This window comes from Leptodactylus fuscus, chromosome 3, assembly GCF_031893055.1.
Source record: "Leptodactylus fuscus isolate aLepFus1 chromosome 3, aLepFus1.hap2, whole genome shotgun sequence".
NCBI classification, from domain to species: domain Eukaryota; kingdom Metazoa; phylum Chordata; class Amphibia; order Anura; family Leptodactylidae; genus Leptodactylus; species Leptodactylus fuscus.
The window spans coordinates 241,884,897-241,907,256 of NC_134267.1; the positions used below are offsets into that span (position 1 = coordinate 241,884,897).

Below are 22,360 nucleotides of genomic sequence, written 5' to 3' on the forward strand. Positions count from 1 at the left end.
TTAATACTGTGTGCAGGGGCCACTATGGGGGGATAATACTGTGTGCAGGGACCACTATGGGACATAATACTGTGTGGCAAGGGGCCACTATGGGACATAATACTGTGTGACAGGGGTTCACTATGGGACATAATACTGTGTACAGGGGTCACTATGGGACATAATACTGTATGCAGGGGCCACTATGGGACATAATACTGTTGTGCAGGGGCCACTATGGACATAATACTGTGTGCAGGGGTCACTATGGAACATAATACTGTGTGCTGGGGCCACTATGGGACATAATACTGTGTGCAGGGGCCACTATGGGACATAATACTGAGTGCAGGGGCCACTATGGGACATAATACTGTGTGCCGGGGCCACTATGGGACATAATACTGTGTGCAGGGGCCACTATGGACATAATACTGTGTGCAGGGGACACTATGGGGATAATACTGTGTGCAGGGGGCCACTATGGGACATAATACTGAGTGCAGGGCCACTATGGACATAATACGGTGTGCAGGGGCCACTATGGGACATAATACTGTGTGCAGGGGCCCACTATGGGACATAATACTGTGTGCAGGGGCCACTATGGGACATAATACTGTATGCAGGGGCCACTATAGGACATAATACTGTGTGCAGGGGCCACTATGGGACATAATACTGTGTGCGGGGGCACTATGGGACATAATACTGTGTGCAGGGCCACTATGGGGGATAATACTGTGTGCAGGAGCCACTATGGGACATAATACTGTGTGCAGGGGCCAATATGGGGGATAATACTGTGTGCAGGGGCCACTATGGGACATAATACTGTGTGCAGGGGCCACTATGGGACATAATACTGTGTGCAGGGGCCACTATGGGGATAATACTGTGTGCAGGGGCCACTATGGGACATAATACTGTGTGCAGGGGCCACTATGGGCATAATACTGTGTGCAGGGGCCACTATGGGACATAATACTGTGTGCAGGGGCCACTATGGACATAATACGGTGTGCAGGGCCACTATGGGACATAATACTGTGTGCAGGGGCCACTATGGGACATAATACTGTGTGCAGGGGCCACTATGGACATAATACTGTGTGCAGGGGCCACTATGGGACATAATACTATGTGCAGGGGCCACTATGGGGGATAATACTGTGTACAGGGGCCACTATGGGACATAATACTGTGTGCAGGGCCACTATGGGACATAATACTCTGTGCAGGGGCCACTATGGGGCATAATACTATGTGCAGGGGCCACTATGGGGGATAATCTGTGTGCAGGGGCCACTATGGGGGATAATACTGTGTGCAGGGGCCCACTATGGGGGATAATACTGTGTGCAGGGGCCACTATAGGACATAATACTGTGTGCAGGGGCCACTATGGGACATAATACTGTGTGCAGGGGCCACTATGGGACATAATACTGTGTGCAGGGGCCACTATGGGGGATAATACTGTGTGCAGGGGCCACTATGAGACATAATACTGTGTGCGGAAGGGGCCACTATGGGGCATAATACTGTGTGCAGGGGCCACTATGGGACATAATACTATGTGCAGGGGCCACTATGGGGGATAATACTGTTTGCAGGGGCCACTATAGGACATAATACTGTGTGCAGGGGCCACTATGGGGGATAATACTGTGTGCAGGGGCCACTATGGTACATAATACTGTGTGCAGGGGCCACTATGGGACATAATACTGTGTGCAGGGGTCACTATGGGACATAATACTGTGTGCAGGGGCCACTATGGGACATAATACTGTGTGCAGGGGCCACTATGGGACATAATACTGTGTGCAGGGGCCACTATGGGCAATAATACTGTGTGCAGGGACCACTATGGGACATAATACTGTGTGCAGGGGCCACTATGGGACATAATACTGTGTACAGGGGTCACTATGGGACATAATACTGTGTACAGGGGTCACTATGGGACATAATACTGTGTGCAGGGGTCACTATGGGACATAATACTGTGTGCTGGGGCCACTATGGGACATAATACTGTGTGCAGGGGCCACTATGGGACGTAATACTGTGTGCAGGGGCCACTATGGGACATAATACTGTGTGCCGGGGCCACTATGGGACATAATACAGTGTGCAGGGGCCACTATGGGACATAATACTGTGTGCAGGGGACACTATGGGGTATAATACTGTGTGCAGGGGCCACTATGGACATATACTGTGTGCAGGAGACACTATGGGTATAATACTGTGTGCAGGGGCCACTATGGGACATAATACTCTGTGCAGGGCCACTATGGGGCATAATACTATGTGCAGGGGCCACTATGGGACATAATACTGTGTGCAGGGGCCACTATGGGACATAATACTGTGTGCAGGGGCCACTATGGGACATAATACTGTGTGCAGGGGCCACTATGGGGCATAATACTGTGTGCAGGGGCCACTATGGGACATAATACTGTGTGCAGGGACCACTATGGGGCATAATACTGTGTGCAGGGGCCACTATGGGACATAATACTGTGTGCAGGGGCCACTATGGGGGACATAATACTCTGTGCAGGGGCCACTATGGGGACATAATACTCTGTGCAGGGGCCACTATGGGGCATAATACTGTGTGCAGGGGCCACTACGGGGACATAATACTCTGTGCAGGGGCCACTATGGGGCATAATACTATGTGCAGGGGCCACTATGGGGCATAATACTATGTGCAGGGGCCACTATGGGGGATAATACTGTGTGCAGGGGCCACTATGGGGGATAATACTATGTGCAGGGGCCACTATGGGGGATAATACTGTATGCAGGGGCCACTATAGGACATAATACTGTGTGCGGGGGTCACTATGGGACATAATACTGTGTGCAGGGGCCACTATGGGACATAATACTGTGTGCAGGGGCCACTATGGGACATAATATTGTGTGCAGGGGCCACTATGGGACATAATACTGTATGCAGGGGCCACTATAGGACATAATACTGTGTGCAGGGGCCACTATGGGACATAATACTGTGTGCGGGGGTCACTATGGGACATAATACTGTCTGCAGGGCCACTATGGGGGATAATACTGTGTGCAGGGGCCACTATGGGACATAATACTGTGTGCAGGGGCCACTATGGGGCATAATACTGTGTGCAGGGGCCACTATGGGACATAATACGGTGTGCAGGGGCCACTGTGGGACATAATACTGTGTGCAGGGGCCACTATGGGACATAATACTGTGTGCAGGGGCCACTATGGGACATAATACTATGTGCAGGGGCCACTACGGGGGATAATACTGTGTGCAGGGGCCACTATGGGGGATAATACTGTGTGCAGGGGCCACTATGGGACATAATACTCTGTGCAGGGGCCACTATGGGGCATAATACTATGTGCAGGGCCACTATGGGGATAATACTGTGTGCAGGGGCCACTATGGGGGATAATACTGTGTGCAGGGGCCACTATGGGACATAATACTGTGTGCAGGGGCCACTATGGGACATAATACTGTGTGCAGGGGCCACTATGGGACATAATACTGTGTGCAGGGGCCACTATGGGACATAATACTGTGTGCAGGGGTCACTATGGGACATAATACTGTGTGCAGGGGCCACTATGGGGGATAATACTGTGTGCAGGGGCCACTATGGGACATAATACTGTGTGCAGGGGCCACTATGGGACATAATACTGTGTGCAGGGGTCACTATGGGACATAATACTGTGTGCAGGGGCCACTATGGGACATAATACTATGTGCAGGGGCCACTATGGGGGATAATACTGTGTACAGGGGCCACTATGGGACATAATACTGTGTGCAGGGGCTACTATGGGACATAATACGGTGTGCAGGGGCCACTGTGGGACATAATACTGTGTGCAGGGGCCACTATGGGACATAATACTGTGTGCAGGGGCCACTATGGGACATAATACTCTGTGCAGGGGCCACTATGGGGCATAATACTATGTGCAGGGGCCACTATGGGGGATAATACTGTGTGCAGGGGCCACTATGGGACATAATACTGTGTGCAGGGGCCACTATGGGACATAATACTGTGTGCAGGGGCCACTATGGGGGATAATACTGTGTGCAGGGGCCACTATGGGACATAATACTGTGTGCAGGGACCACTATGGGACATAATACGGTGTGCAGGGGCCACTATGGGACATAATACTGTGTGCAGGGGCCACTATGGGACATAATACTGTGTGCAGGGGCCACTATGGGACATAATACTGTGTGCAGGGGCCACTATGGGACATAATACTATGTGCAGGGGCCACTATGGGGGATAATACTGTGTACAGGGGCCACTATGGGGGATAATACTGTGTGCAGGGGCCACTATGGGACATAATACTCTGTGCAGGGGCCACTATGGGGCATAATACTATGTGCAGGGGCCACTATGGGGGATAATACTGTGTGCAGGGGCCACTATGGGGAAAATACTGTGTGCAGGGGCCACTATGGGGGATAATACTGTGTGCAGGGGCCACTATGGGACATAATACTGTGTGCAGGGGCCACTATGGGACATAATACTGTGTGCAGGGGCCACTATGGGACATAATACTGTGTGCAAGGGGCCACTATGGGCATAATACTGTGTGCAGGGGCCACTATGATACATAATACTATGTGCAGGGGCCACTATGGGGGATAATACTGTGTGCAGGGGCCACTATAGGACATAATACTGTGTGCAGGGGCCACTATGGGGGATAATACTGTGTGCAGGGGCCACTATGGGACATAATACTGTGTGCAGGGGCCACTATGGGACATAATACTGTGTGCAGGGGCCACTATGGGACATAATACTGTGTGCAGGGGCCACTATGGGACATAATACTGTGTGCAGGGGCCACTATGGGACATAATACTGTGTGCAGGGGTCACTATGGGACATAATACTGTGTGCAGGGGCCACTATGGGACATAATACTGTGTGCAGGGGCCACTATGGGACATAATACTGTGTGCAGGGGCCACTATGGGCAATAATACTGTGTGCAGGGGCCACTATTGGACATAATACTGTGTGCAGGGGCCACTATGGGACATAATACTGTGTACAGGGGTCACTATGGGACATAATACTGTATGCAGGGGCCACTATGGGACATAATACTGTGTGCAGGGGCCACTATGGGACATAATACTGTGTGCAGGGGTCACTATGGGACATAATACTGTGTGCAGGGGCCACTATGGGGACATAATACTGTGTGCAGGGGCCACTATGGGACATAATACTGTGTGCAGGGGCCACTATGGGACATAATACTGTGTGCCGGGGCCACTATGGGACATAATACTGTGTGCAGGGGCCACTATGGGACATAATACTGTGTGCAGGAGACACTATGGGGTATAATACTGTGTGCAGGGGCCACTATGGGGACATAATACTCTGTGCAGGGGCCACTATGGGGCATAATACTATGTGCAGGGGCCACTATGGGACATAATACTGTGTGCAGGGGCCACTATGGGACATAATACTGTGTGCAGGGGCCACTATGGGACATAATACTGTGTGCAGGGACCACTATGGGGCATAATACTGTGTGCAGGGGCCACTATGGGACATAATACTGTGTGCAGGGGCCACTATGGGGACATAATACTCTGTGCAGGGGCCACTATGGGGCATAATACTGTGTGCAGGGGCCACTACGGGGACATAATACTCTGTGCAGGGGCCACTATGGGGCATAATACTATGTGCAGGGGCCACTATGGGGCATAATACTATGTGCAGGGTCCACTATGGGGGATAATACTGTGTGCAGGGGCCACTATGGGGGATAATACTATGTGCAGGGGCCGCTATGGGGGATAATACTGTATGCAGGGGCCACTATAGGACATAATACTATGTGCAGGGGCCACTATGGGGGATAATACTGTGTGCAGGGGCCACTATGGGGGATAGTAACTGTGTGCAGGGGCCACTATGGGGCATAATACTGTATGCAGGGGCCACTATAGGACATAATACTGTGTGCAGGGGCCACTATGGGACATAATACTCTGTGCAGGGGCCACTATGGGGCATAATACTGTATGCAGGGGCCACTATAGGACATAATACTGTGTGCGGGGGTCACTATGGGACATAATACTGTGTGCAGGGGCCACTATGGGACATAATACTGTGTGCAGGGGCCACTATGGGACATAATACTGTGTGCAGGGGCCACTATGGGACATAATACTGTATGCAGGGGCCACTATAGGACATAATACTGTGTGCAGGGGCCACTATGGGACATAATACTGTGTGCGGGGGTCACTATGGGACATAATACTGTCTGCAGGGGCCACTATGGGGGATAATACTGTGTGCAGGGGCCACTATGGGACATAATACTGTGTGCAGGGGCCACTATGGGGCATAATACTGTGTGCGGGGGTCACTATGGGACATAATACTGTGTGCAGGGGCCACTATGGGACATAATACTGTGTGCAGGGGCCACTATGGGACATAATACTGTGTGCAGGGGCCACTATGGGGCATAATACTGTGTGCAGGGGCCACTATGGGACATAATACGGTGTGCAGGGGCCACTGTGGGACATAATACTGTGTGCAGGGCCACTATGGGACATAATACTGTGTGCAGGGGCCACTATGGGACATAATACTATGTGCAGGGGCCACTATGGGGGATAATACTGTGTGCAGGGGCCACTATGGGACATAATACTGTGTGCAGGGGCCACTATGGGACATAATACTCTGTGCAGGGGCCACTATGGGGCATAATACTATGTGCAGGGGCCACTATGGGACATAATACTGTGTGCACGGGCCACTATGGGGGATAATACTGTGTGCAGGGGCCACTATGGCGACATAATACTGTGTGCAGGGGCCACTATGGGACATAATACTGTGTGCAGGGGCCACTATGGGACATAATACTGTGTGCAGGGGCCACTATGGGACATAATACTGTGTGCGGGGGTCACTATGGACATAATACTGTGTGCAGGGGCCACTATGGGGATAATACTGTGTGCAGGGGCCACTATGGGACATAATACTGTGTGCAGGGGCCACTATGGGACATAATACTGTGTGCAGGGGCCACTATGGGACATAATACTCTGTGCAGGGGCCACTATGGGGCATAATACTATGTGCAGGGGCCACTATGGGGGATAATACTGTGTGCACGGGCCACTATGGGGATAATACTGTGTGCAGGGGCCACTATGGGACATAATACTGTGTGCAGGGGCCACTATGGGACATAATACTGTGTGCAGGGGCCACTATGGGACATAATACTGTGTGCAGGGGCCACTATGGGACATAATACTGTGTGCAGGGGCCACTATGGGACATAATACTGTGTGCGGGGGTCACTATGGGACATAATACTGTGTGCAGGGGCCACTATGGGGGATAATACTGTGTGCAGGGGCCACTATGGGACATAATACTGTGTGCAGGGGCCACTATGGGACATAATACGGTGTGCAGGGGCCACTGTGGGACATAATACTGTGTGCAGGGGCCACTATGGGACATAATACTGTGTGCAGGGGCCACTATGGGGACATAATACTCTGTGCAGGGGCCACTATGGGGCATAATACTATGTGCAGGGGCCACTATGGGGGATAATACTGTGTGCAGGGGGCCACTATGGGGATAATACTGTGTGCAGGGGCCACTATGGGACATAATACTGTGTGCAGGGGCCACTATGGGACATAATACTATGTGCAGGGGCCACTATGGGACATAATACTGTGTGCAGGGTCACTATGGGACATAATACTCTGTGCAGGGGCCACTATGAGGCATAATACTATGTGCAGGGGCCACTATGGGAGATAATACTGTGTGCAGGGGCCACTATGGGGGATAATACTGTGTGCAGGGGCACTATGGGGGATAATACTGTGTGCAGGGGCCACTATAGGACATAATACTGTGTGCAGGGGCCACTATGGGACATAATACTGTGTGCAGGGGCCACTATGGGACATAATACTGTGTGCAGGGGCCACTATGGGGGATAATACTGTGTGCAGGGGCCACTATGAGACATAATACTGTGTGCAGGGGCCACTATGGGCATAATACTGTGTGCAGGGGCCACTATGGGACATAATACTATGTGCAGGGGCCACTATGGGGGATAATACTGTTTGCAGGGGCCACTATAGGACATAATACTGTGTGCAGGGGCCACTATGGGGGATAATACTGTGTGCAGGGACCACTATGGGACATAATACTGTGTGCAGGGGTCACTATGGGACATAATACTGTGTGCAGGGGCCACTATGGGGGATAATACTGTGTGCAGGGGCCACTATGGGACATAATACTGTGTGCAGGGGCCACTATGGGACATAATACGGTGTGCAGGGGCCACTGTGGGACATAATACTGTGTGCAGGGGCCACTATGGGACATAATACTGTGTGCAGGGCCACTATGGGACATAATACTCTGTGCAGGGCCACTATGGGGCATAATACTATGTGCAGGGGCCACTATGGGGGATAATACTGTGTGCAGGGGCCACTATGGGGGATAATACTGTGTGCAGGGGCCACTATGGGACATAATACTGTGTGCAGGGGCCACTATGGGACATAATACTATGTGCAGGGGCCACTATGGGACATAATACTGTGTGCAGGGGTCACTATGGGACATAATACTCTGTGCAGGGGCCACTATGAGGCATAATACTATGTGCAGGGGCCACTATGGGAGATAATACTGTGTGCAGGGGCCACTATGGGGGATAATACTGTGTGCAGGGGCCACTATGGGGGATAATACTGTGTGCAGGGGCCACTATAGGACATAATACTGTGTGCAGGGGCCACTATGGGACATAATACTGTGTGCAGGGGCCACTATGGGACATAATACTGTGTGCAGGGGCCACTATGGGGGATAATACTGTGTGCAGGGGCCACTATGAGACATAATACTGTGTGCAGGGGCCACTATGGGGCATAATACTGTGTGCAGGGGCCACTATGGGACATAATTACTATGTGCAGGGGCCACTATGGGGGATAATACTGTTTGCAGGGGCCACTATAGGACATAATACTGTGTGCAGGGGCCACTATGGGGGATAATACTGTGTGCAGGGACCACTATGGGACATAATACTGTGTGCAGGGGCCACTATGGGACATAATACTGTGTACAGGGGTCACTATGGGACATAATACTGTGTACAGGGGTCACTATGGGACATAATACTGTATGCAGGGGCCACTATGGGACATAATACTGTGTGCAGGGGCCACTATGGGACATAATACTGTGTGCAGGGGTCACTATGGAACATAATACTGTGTGCTGGGGCCACTATGGACATAATACTGTGTGCAGGGGCCACTATGGGACATAATACTGTGTGCAGGGGCCACTATGGGACATAATACTGTGTGCCGGGGCCACTATGGGACATAATACTGTGTGCAGGGGCCACTATGGGACATATACTGATGTGTGCAGGGGACACTATGGGGGATAATACTGTGTGCAGGGGCCACTATGGGACATAATACTGAGTGCAGGGGCCACTATGGGACATAATACGGTGTGCAGGGGCCACTATGGGACATAATACTGTGTGCAGGGGCCACTATGGGACATAATACTGTGTGCAGGGGCCACTATGGGACATAATACTGTATGCAGGGGCCACTATAGGACATAATACTGTGTGCAGGGGCCACTATGGGACATAATACTGTGTGCGGGGGTCACTATGGGACATAATACTGTGTGCAGGGGCCACTATGGGGGATAATACTGTGTGCAGGAGCCACTATGGGACATAATACTGTGTGCAGGGGCCAATATGGGGATAATACTGTGTGCAGGGGCCACTATGGGACATAATACTGTGTGCAGGGGCCACTATGGGACATAATACTGTGTGCAGGGGCCACTATGGGGGATAATACTGTGTGCAGGGGCCACTATGGGACATAATACTGTGTGCAGGGGCCACTATGGGGCATAATACTGTGTGCAGGGGCCACTATGGGACATAATACTGTGTGCAGGGGCCACTATGGGACATAATACGGTGTGCAGGGGCCACTATGGGACATAATACTGTGTGCAGGGGCCACTATGGGACATAATACTGTGTGCAGGAGCCACTATGGGACATAATACTGTGTGCAGGGGCCACTATGGGACATAATACTATGTGCAGGGGCCACTATGGGGGATAATACTGTGTACAGGGGCCACTATGGGACATAATACTGTGTGCAGGGGCCACTATGGGACATAATACTCTGTGCAGGGGCCACTATGGGGCATAATACTATGTGCAGGGGCCACTATGGGGGATAATACTGTGTGCAGGGGCCACTATGGGGGATAATACTGTGTGCAGGGGCCACTATGGGGGATAATACTGTGTGCAGGGGCCACTATAGGACATAATACTGTGTGCAGGGGCCACTATGGGACATAATACTGTGTGCAGGGGCCACTATGGGACATAATACTGTGTGCAGGGGCCACTATGGGGGATAATACTGTGTGCAGGGGCCACTATGAGACATAATACTGTGTGCAGGGGCCACTATGGGGCATAATACTGTGTGCAGGGGCCACTATGGGACATAATACTATGTGCAGGGGCCACTATGGGGGATAATACTGTTTGCAGGGGCCACTATAGGACATAATACTGTGTGCAGGGGCCACTATGGGGGATAATACTGTGTGCAGGGGCCACTATGGTACATAATACTGTGTGCAGGGGCCACTATGGGACATAATACTGTGTGCAGGGGTCACTATGGGACATAATACTGTGTGCAGGGGCCACTATGGGACATAATACTGTGTGCAGGGGCCACTATGGGACATAATACTGTGTGCAGGGGCCACTATGGGCAATAATACTGTGTGCAGGGACCACTATGGGACATAATACTGTGTGCAGGGGCCACTATGGGACATAATACTGTGTACAGGGGTCACTATGGGACATAATACTGTGTACAGGGGTCACTATGGGACATAATACTGTGTGCAGGGGTCACTATGGGACATAATACTGTGTGCTGGGGCCACTATGGGACATAATACTGTGTGCAGGGGCCACTATGGGACGTAATACTGTGTGCAGGGGCCACTATGGGACATAATACTGTGTGCCGGGGCCACTATGGGACATAATACTGTGTGCAGGGGCCACTATGGGACATAATACTGTGTGCAGGGGACACTATGGGGTATAATACTGTGTGCAGGGGCCACTATGGGACATAATACTGTGTGCAGGAGACACTATGGGGTATAATACTGTGTGCAGGGGCCACTATGGGACATAATACTCTGTGCAGGGGCCACTATGGGGCATAATACTATGTGCAGGGGCCACTATGGGACATAATACTGTGTGCAGGGGCCACTATGGGACATAATACTGTGTGCAGGGGCCACTATGGGGCATAATACTGTGTGCAGGGGCCACTATGGGGACATAATACTCTGTGCAGGGGCCACTATGGGGACATAATACTCTGTGCAGGGGCCACTATGGGGCATAATACTGTGTGCAGGGGCCACTACGGGGACATAATACTCTGTGCAGGGGCCACTATGGGGCATAATACTATGTGCAGGGGCCACTATGGGGCATAATACTATGTGCAGGGGCCACTATGGGGGATAATACTGTGTGCAGGGGCCACTATGGGGGATAATACTATGTGCAGGGGCCACTATGGGGGATAATACTGTATGCAGGGGCCACTATAGGACATAATACTGTGTGCGGGGGTCACTATGGGACATAATACTGTGTGCAGGGGCCACTATGGGACATAATACTGTGTGCAGGGGCCACTATGGGACATAATATTGTGTGCAGGGGCCACTATGGGACATAATACTGTATGCAGGGGCCACTATAGGACATAATACTGTGTGCAGGGGCCACTATGGGACATAATACTGTGTGCGGGGGTCACTATGGGACATAATACTGTCTGCAGGGGCCACTATGGGGGATAATACTGTGTGCAGGGGCCACTATGGGACATAATACTGTGTGCAGGGGCCACTATGGGGCATAATACTGTGTGCAGGGGCCACTATGGGACATAATACGGTGTGCAGGGGCCACTGTGGGACATAATACTGTGTGCAGGGGCCACTATGGGACATAATACTGTGTGCAGGGGCCACTATGGGACATAATACTATGTGCAGGGGCCACTACGGGGGATAATACTGTGTGCAGGGGCCACTATGGGGGATAATACTGTGTGCAGGGGCCACTATGGGACATAATACTCTGTGCAGGGGCCACTATGGGGCATAATACTATGTGCAGGGGCCACTATGGGGGATAATACTGTGTGCAGGGGCCACTATGGGGGATAATACTGTGTGCAGGGGCCACTATGGGACATAATACTGTGTGCAGGGGCCACTATGGGACATAATACTGTGTGCAGGGGCCACTATGGGACATAATACTGTGTGCAGGGGCCACTATGGGACATAATACTGTGTGCAGGGGTCACTATGGGACATAATACTGTGTGCAGGGGCCACTATGGGGGATAATACTGTGTGCAGGGGCCACTATGGGACATAATACTGTGTGCAGGGGCCACTATGGGACATAATACTGTGTGCAGGGGTCACTATGGGACATAATACTGTGTGCAGGGGCCACTATGGGACATAATACTATGTGCAGGGGCCACTATGGGGGATAATACTGTGTACAGGGGCCACTATGGGACATAATACTGTGTGCAGGGGCTACTATGGGACATAATACGGTGTGCAGGGGCCACTGTGGGACATAATACTGTGTGCAGGGGCCACTATGGGACATAATACTGTGTGCAGGGGCCACTATGGGACATAATACTCTGTGCAGGGGCCACTATGGGGCATAATACTATGTGCAGGGGCCACTATGGGGGATAATACTGTGTGCAGGGGCCACTATGGGACATAATACTGTGTGCAGGGGCCACTATGGGACATAATACTGTGTGCAGGGGCCACTATGGGGGATAATACTGTGTGCAGGGGCCACTATGGGACATAATACTGTGTGCAGGGACCACTATGGGACATAATACGGTGTGCAGGGGCCACTATGGGACATAATACTGTGTGCAGGGGCCACTATGGGACATAATACTGTGTGCAGGGGCCACTATGGGACATAATACTATGTGCAGGGGCCACTATGGGGGATAATACTGTGTACAGGGGCCACTATGGGGGATAATACTGTGTGCAGGGGCCACTATGGGACATAATACTCTGTGCAGGGGCCACTATGGGGCATAATACTATGTGCAGGGGCCACTATGGGGGATAATACTGTGTGCAGGGGCCACTATGGGGGAAAATACTGTGTGCAGGGGCCACTATGGGGGATAATACTGTGTGCAGGGGCCACTATGGGACATAATACTGTGTGCAGGGGCCACTATGGGACATAATACTGTGTGCAGGGGCCACTATGGGACATAATACTGTGTGCAGGGGCCACTATGGGGCATAATACTGTGTGCAGGGGCCACTATGATACATAATACTATGTGCAGGGGCCACTATGGGGGATAATACTGTGTGCAGGGGCCACTATAGGACATAATACTGTGTGCAGGGGCCACTATGGGGGATAATACTGTGTGCAGGGGCCACTATGGGACATAATACTGTGTGCAGGGGCCACTATGGGACATAATACTGTGTGCAGGGGCCACTATGGGACATAATACTGTGTGCAGGGGCCACTATGGGACATAATGCTGTGTGCAGGGGCCACTATGGGACATAATACTGTGTGCAGGGGTCACTATGGGACATAATACTGTGTGCAGGGGCCACTATGGGACATAATACTGTGTGCAGGGGCCACTATGGGACATAATACTGTGTGCAGGGGCCACTATGGGCAATAATACTGTGTGCAGGGGCCACTATTGGACATAATACTGTGTGCAGGGGCCACTATGGGACATAATACTGTGTACAGGGGTCACTATGGGACATAATACTGTATGCAGGGGCCACTATGGGACATAATACTGTGTGCAGGGGCCACTATGGGACATAATACTGTGTGCAGGGGTCACTATGGGACATAATACTGTGTGCAGGGGCCACTATGGGACATAATACTGTGTGCAGGGGCCACTATGGGACATAATACTGTGTGCAGGGGCCACTATGGGACATAATACTGTGTGCCGGGGCCACTATGGGACATAATACTGTGTGCAGGGGCCACTATGGGACATAATACTGTGTGCAGGAGACACTATGGGGTATAATACTGTGTGCAGGGGCCACTATGGGACATAATACTCTGTGCAGGGGCCACTATGGGGCATAATACTATGTGCAGGGGCCACTATGGGACATAATACTGTGTGCAGGGGCCACTATGGGACATAATACTGTGTGCAGGGGCCACTATGGGACATAATACTGTGTGCAGGGACCACTATGGGGCATAATACTGTGTGCAGGGGCCACTATGGGACATAATACTGTGTGCAGGGGCCACTATGGGGACATAATACTCTGTGCAGGGGCCACTATGGGGCATAATACTGTGTGCAGGGGCCACTACGGGGACATAATACTCTGTGCAGGGGCCACTATGGGGCATAATACTATGTGCAGGGGCCACTATGGGGCATAATACTATGTGCAGGGTCCACTATGGGGGATAATACTGTGTGCAGGGGCCACTATGGGGGATAATACTATGTGCAGGGGCCGCTATGGGGGATAATACTGTATGCAGGGGCCACTATAGGACATAATACTATGTGCAGGGGCCACTATGGGGGATAATACTGTGTGCAGGGGCCACTATGGGGGATAGTACTGTGTGCAGGGGCCACTATGGGGCATAATACTGTATGCAGGGGCCACTATAGGACATAATACTGTGTGCAGGGGCCACTATGGGACATAATACTCTGTGCAGGGGCCACTATGGGGCATAATACTGTATGCAGGGGCCACTATAGGACATAATACTGTGTGCGGGGGTCACTATGGGACATAATACTGTGTGCAGGGGCCACTATGGGACATAATACTGTGTGCAGGGGCCACTATGGGACATAATACTGTGTGCAGGGGCCACTATGGGACATAATACTGTATGCAGGGGCCACTATAGGACATAATACTGTGTGCAGGGGCCACTATGGGACATAATACTGTGTGCGGGGGTCACTATGGGACATAATACTGTCTGCAGGGGCCACTATGGGGGATAATACTGTGTGCAGGGGCCACTATGGGACATAATACTGTGTGCAGGGGCCACTATGGGGCATAATACTGTGTGCGGGGGTCACTATGGGACATAATACTGTGTGCAGGGGCCACTATGGGACATAATACTGTGTGCAGGGGCCACTATGGGACATAATACTGTGTGCAGGGGCCACTATGGGGCATAATACTGTGTGCAGGGGCCACTATGGGACATAATACGGTGTGCAGGGGCCACTGTGGGACATAATACTGTGTGCAGGGGCCACTATGGGACATAATACTGTGTGCAGGGGCCACTATGGGACATAATACTATGTGCAGGGGCCACTATGGGGGATAATACTGTGTGCAGGGGCCACTATGGGACATAATACTGTGTGCAGGGGCCACTATGGGACATAATACTCTGTGCAGGGGCCACTATGGGGCATAATACTATGTGCAGGGGCCACTATGGGACATAATACTGTGTGCACGGGCCACTATGGGGGATAATACTGTGTGCAGGGGCCACTATGGGACATAATACTGTGTGCAGGGGCCACTATGGGACATAATACTGTGTGCAGGGGCCACTATGGGACATAATACTGTGTGCAGGGGCCACTATGGGACATAATACTGTGTGCGGGGGTCACTATGGGACATAATACTGTGTGCAGGGGCCACTATGGGGGATAATACTGTGTGCAGGGGCCACTATGGGACATAATACTGTGTGCAGGGGCCACTATGGGACATAATACTGTGTGCAGGGGCCACTATGGGACATAATACTGTGTGCAGGGGCCACTATGGGACATAATACTGTGTGCAGGGGTCACTATGGGACATAATACTGTGTGCAGGGGCCACTATGGGGGATAATACTGTGTGCACGGGCCACTATGGGGGATAATACTGTGTGCAGGGGCCACTATGGGACATAATACTGTGTGCAGGGGCCACTATGGGACATAATACTGTGTGCAGGGGCCACTATGGGACATAATACTGTGTGCAGGGGCCACTATGGGACATAATACTGTGTGCAGGGGCCACTATGGGACATAATACTGTGTGCGGGGGTCACTATGGGACATAATACTGTGTGCAGGGGCCACTATGGGGGATAATACTGTGTGCAGGGGCCACTATGGGACATAATACTGTGTGCAGGGGCCACTATGGGACATAATACTCTGTGCAGGGGCCACTATGGGGCATAATACTATGTGCAGGGGCCACTATGGGGGATAATACTGTGTGCAGGGGCCACTATGGGGGATAATACTGTGTGCCGGGGCCACTATGGGACATAATACTGTGTGCAGGGGCCACTATGGGACATAATACGGTGTGCAGGGGCCACTGTGGGACATAATACTGTGTGCAGGGGCCACTATGGGACATAATACTGTGTGCAGGGGCCACTATGGGACATAATACTCTGTGCAGGGGCCACTATGGGGCATAATACTATGTGCAGGGGCCACTATGGGGGATAATACTGTGTGCAGGGGCCACTATGGGGGATAATACTGTGTGCAGGGGCCACTATGGGACATAATACTGTGTGCAGGGGCCACTATGGGACATAATACAGGAGGTGCCTGGGGATACTACAGCCATTATCATCCATCCTTCCGGCCTCCACTCTCTGTATCTGCCCCTGAGGACTATCGGAGACTTGGCAGAGCGGACTCCATCCACTGCGGTCTCCTCTGTGACCGGTTAGGGCTCCATCCTCACCACATTGCTATATACATATTTGTATTTCTTGCTGTATACTTGTATAAATGTCTTCTGTAATTTTAGAAGTAAATAATACAGGAGTAGATTGTTCTCTCTTGGACGTTTGTCATATTTTAATCATCTTCAGTCACCAGCTGAGCCCCGGTCTAAATCCAGAGCACATTGAGATGTATTGTAGTGTACTGTATATAAGGAGGGGGAGATGCAGACATCTGCAGCCTTGTCCTCTGCTCTACACCATGTCTCATGACCCTGCGCTCTATGACCCCCTGCTCCTGCTCTGTGTTATATTGGGGTACACAGTCATATCTGGGGGTGTTACGTACAAGTCTCCTCTCCCAGCACACACTATGACTGTCCTGTTCCTTGTCCTGGTTCTGTACGTGACACATTGTAGGTCCCAGAATCCACCACCAGCCTGTGATCTGCGCCTGGTGAGGACCATTGAGGACTACGAATATTTCCAGGACGGAGACGTCATTATCGGAGGAGTTTTCACCGTCAATTATTTTATTAACCAGTTGGTGGTCGACGGTTTTCCCTCTGATTACTTTTGTTTGAGGTAAGTGTCATGTCTGAGGTCCACACCTTAAGGACTTTCTGAGGTCCACATCTTCTGAACTATCTCAGGTCCGTCCACATCTTCTGAACTATCTCAGGTCCGTCCACATCTTCTGAACTATCTCAGGTCCGTCCACATCTTCTGCACTTTCTACAGATCTTGGTGCAGATATAGTGGAATGAGATTCAGAGTTACCGTTTGCAGCTTGGTCTTTGTGTCTCCTTTCTTCTTGCTCTATTGTATGGAGAGGAACAAGCTCAGACACTAATTATAACTTTCATTGAGGTTTGGACTGAGATTTGGTCTCGTATAGCATTCCTATTGTTGTGTATAGGCCGATCCTGTAATCTGTAGGGGGGAGGGGGAGACACATTACAAGTACTGAGCGCAGAGCTGCAGATAGTGTGTAACAGCGCTGCATTCATTGTATATACAGTCCTATGAAAAAGTTTGGGCACCCCTCTTAATCTTAATCATTTTTAGTTCTAAATATTTTGGTGTTTGCAGCAGCCATTTCAGTTTGATATATCTAATAACTGATGGACACAGTAATATTTCAGGATTGAAATGAGGTTTATTGTACTAACAGAAAATGTGCAATATGCATTAAACCAAAATTTGACCGGTGCAAAAGTATGGGCACCTCAACAGAAAAGTGACATTAATATTTAGTAGATCCTCCTTTTGCAAAGATAACAGCCTCTAGTCGCTTCCTGTAGCTTTTAATCAGTTCCTGGATAAAGGTATTTTGGACAAACAATTCAAGTTCAGTTAAGTTAGATGGTCGCCGAGCATGGACAGCCCGCTTCAAATCATCCCACAGATGTTCAATGATATTCAGGTCTGGGGACTGGGATGGCCATTCCAGAACATTGTAATTGTTCCTCTGCATGAATGCCTGAGGATTTGGAGCGGTGTTTTGGATCATTGTCTTGCTGAAATATCCATCCCCGGCGTAACTTCAACTTCGTCACTGATTCTTGAACATTATTCTCAAGAATCTGCTGATACTGAGTGGAATCCATGCGACCCTCAACTTTAACAAGATTCCCGATGCCGGCATTGGCCACACAGCCCCAAAGCATGATGGAACCTCCACCAAATTTTACAGTGGGTAGCATGTGTTTTTCTTGGAATGCTGTTTCTTTTTGGACGCCATGCATAACGCCTTTTTTTTATAACCAAACAACTCAATTTTTGTTTCCAAAATGAAGCTGCCTTGTCCAAATGTGCTTTTTCATACCTCAGGCAACTCTATTTGTGGCGTACGTGCAGAAACGGCTTCTTTCTCATCACTCTCCCATACAGCTTCTATTTGTGCAAAGTGCGCTGTATAGTTGACCGATGCACAGTGACACCATCTGCAGCAAGATGATGCTGCAGCTCTTTGGAGGTGTCTGTGGATTGTCCTTGACTGTTCTCACCATTCTTCTTCTCTGCCTTTCTGATATTTTTCTTGGCCTGCCACTTCTGGGCTTAACAAGAACTGTCCCTGTGCTCTTCCATTTCCTTACTATGTTCCTCACAGTGGAAACTGACAGGTTAAATCTCTGAGACAACTTTTTGTATCCTTCCCCTGAACAACTATGTTGAACAATCTTTGTTTTCAGATCATTTGAGAGAGGGCTGTCCATGTTCGGCGACCATCAAACTTAACTGAACTTGAATTGTTTTGTAGAAAGAAATGGTCCAAAATCCCTTCATCCAGGAACTGATTAAAAGCTACAGGAAGCGACTAGAGGCTGTTATCTTTGCAAAAGGAGGATCTACTAAATATTAATGTCACTTTTCTGTTGAGGTGCCCATATTTTTGCACCGGTCAAATTTTGGTTTAATGCATATTGCGCATTTTCTGTTAGTACAATAAACCTCATTTCAATCCTGAAATATTACTGTGTCCATCAGTTATTAGATAGATCAAACTGAAATGGCTGTTGCAAACACCAAAATATTTAGAACTAAAAATGATTAAGATTAATAGGGGTGCCCAAACTTTTTCATAGGACTGTATATATCACAGTCTATCCTACAGATCAGTATTCGATACATTGCCATCCACTTCCCATTGAGTGCCATGCAGAAATAGTGCCAGGTTGTGCCCACAGAAATAGTCAAAGTGGCCCCAGGATAATAAAAAGTTGTAGAATTTTCCAATATATTTTCTGTATCAAGTCCTTGAGGTTTTCTAGATTTCTGCTTGTGTTCATTCTGCTTCATTCTAGGTGATATAAGTCTATGGTCATGTGATATACAGATACACATGACATCACATGACCATGGACCGTATATCCCATGACCATGGACTGATTTGTATCCCCTGGAATTAAGCAGAATGGACACAACAAGCAGAGATCTAGAAAACCTCAAGGAATCGATACAGAAAGTACATTGGAAAATTGCAGGACTTCTCATTGTACAAACAGTAACATTTCTCAGAAACTGGACAACCCCTTTAATTCCCCATTATGAGAATCTGAAGACAGAAAACTAACATTTTGCCAGAAGTATTCCGAGCCTTTATTCGGTACTCGGTTGCAGCAGCTTTGGCAGGGATTACAGCCTTCAGTCTTCCTGGATATGAAGCTACAAGGTTGGGACTCCTGGGTTTGTGAATTTTTTGCATTTTCAGGTTTCGTCAGAGATTTTTGATTGGGTTCAGGGCTCTGGCTGGGTCACTCGTGGACATTCATAGAATTGAACTCCTATGTTGTCTTGGTTGTCTGCTTAGGGTCATTGTCCTGTTAGAAGGGGAACCTTTGGCCCAGTCTGAGGTCCAGAGCGCTCTGGATCAGGTCTTCATTAAGAATCTCTCTGTACTCGATCCTACAACTCTGACCCTCACCCCAACTTCCTCAACCACACAATATTGCCACCACCATGTTTCACCATAGCGGTGACTTTGGGTAGGTGATGAGCACTATATGGTCTGCTCCAGACATAATGACGTAATGTGTAGAATTGAGTCCAGAAAGATCAATCTTGGTGTCATCAGACCAGAGAATCCTGTTCTTCTCACAGAGTCTTCTAGGTCTTGTTTTATTCTTGTTAATATTTTGCAAACTCCGGTGATTTTCACGTGTCTTTTACTGGGGAGAGGTTTGTTCCTGCCCACTCTGCCGTAAAGCCCTGGTTGGTGGAGGACCGTAGTGATGATTGACCTTCCAGAAATTTTTACCAGGATCTTTGAAGCTCGGCCAGAGTGACCACTGGGTTCTTGGTCACCTCTTTTGCCAAGGTCCTCCTTAAGTTTGGTGGGGTGGCCAGGTCTAGGAAGAGTCTTGGTTGTTCCAAATTTCTTCCATTCAATTATGATCAGAACAACCAGCCATGAGAACATCCCTTTACAATCACAGTCATTCTTGTCTGACAAATGGTATAATTATTAGGGCTGAGCCGATCTTGAGATTTCAGGATCGATTTTAAAATCTGATTTCCGATCATTTTCCAGCCAATCCCGTTCGTGAAATTTGCTCGTTCGCTGATCAGAATCCAGTCTTTTCTGATCCCGATCGCTCAACCCTAGTCAATGCTTCTTTATGGGAAAAGTCACTTTTAGGGTTGAGCCGATCTTGAGATAACCTCCGACCTCGATCCTGCTGGAAAAGATCGGGATCGGAATTCCAATCGCGATCGTGAAATTTACTCGATTGCCTATCTGAATCCGATCTTTTCCAATCCCGTACGCTTAACCCTAATAATTATACATTGACATTTAGTTACTCTTACAACATCACGTGGTCGATGATTATACCATCTATGTCAATGCCAAAAACTCTTAGCAAAAAACTTTTTAGTACCTTTGCTTGGTTTCTTAATTTTACACTTTGTTGGGACCACGTTTAAAGGTTTCTCATGTTGTACCACCAAAACATAATGTATTGTCCCCTCGAGTAGCCCTCACATAATGTCCCCTGCCCCTCAATGACCATAGTTACAACACAAAGTAATTGTCATCTAACACCGTTCCCATGGAGTTGCCTTCAGGTTCTGGCTAAAATGCGGGAATGTCCTACTACCATAGTGTCCATACCAGGACCTCACAACCATAGATTCTGGTGTAGATGAACTATTTGCCCTATGTTTAAAGCCTGTCCTGATAAAGATCAGAAAAACCAGTGACACTTATCTTTGGAAATTGCTCTGTTGGCTCGATGAGATGTGGATTTGGGTGGATTATGTTTCATTGCTTAGACCCATCTGGTCCAAAGTCTATATGTGTATCTTCCCTAGGAAAAGTATAATATTTATGTTTTGTATCGGACCAACCTTCTTTCTCACACTATCACATATAACATTTTCTGTTGTCTCCACAGACCCATACCTCAGTATTACAAGGATCTTCTCACTTTCCGTTTTGCCATTGAGGAAATAAACCAAGATCAGACAATCTTACCCAATATCTCCCTGGGATATCACATATATGACTCCTGCTCTGATAGTAAGAAAGCTGTGAAAAGTGTCCTCCAGATATTATCAGGACCCGGAGTGACCGTCCCCAATTATTCCTGTACCGGGCAGAGGAACGTAGCTGGTTTTATAGGAGATCAGGGATCAGCGACGACAGTGTCCATGGCCCAGATACTGGCAATATACCGATACTCCCAGGTAGGTGGAACCTCAAAACCTCAGTCTCAATGGAGAACCACAATACCAGCGTCAGTTCCTCACTTGCATTTTGACTAGGGTTGAGCCGATCTTGAGATTTCAGGATCAATTTTAAAATCCGATTTCCGATCATTTTCCAACC

The 22,360-nt window shown here is 49.4% G+C and overlaps 1 protein-coding gene across 1 annotated transcript in view; it reads left to right on the plus strand.

Annotated features, from left to right (window-relative positions):
* LOC142198678 (vomeronasal type-2 receptor 26-like) overlaps window positions 1–22,360 on the plus strand; it is a 96,279-nt gene that overhangs the window by 38,337 nt on the left and 35,582 nt on the right. The window contains exons 3-4 of the mRNA XM_075269706.1: window positions 17,449–17,613; window positions 21,927–22,218. Of these exons, the coding sequence (XP_075125807.1) occupies window positions 17,449–17,613; window positions 21,927–22,218 (457 nt within the window). The remainder of the gene's footprint in view (window positions 1–17,448; window positions 17,614–21,926; window positions 22,219–22,360) is intronic.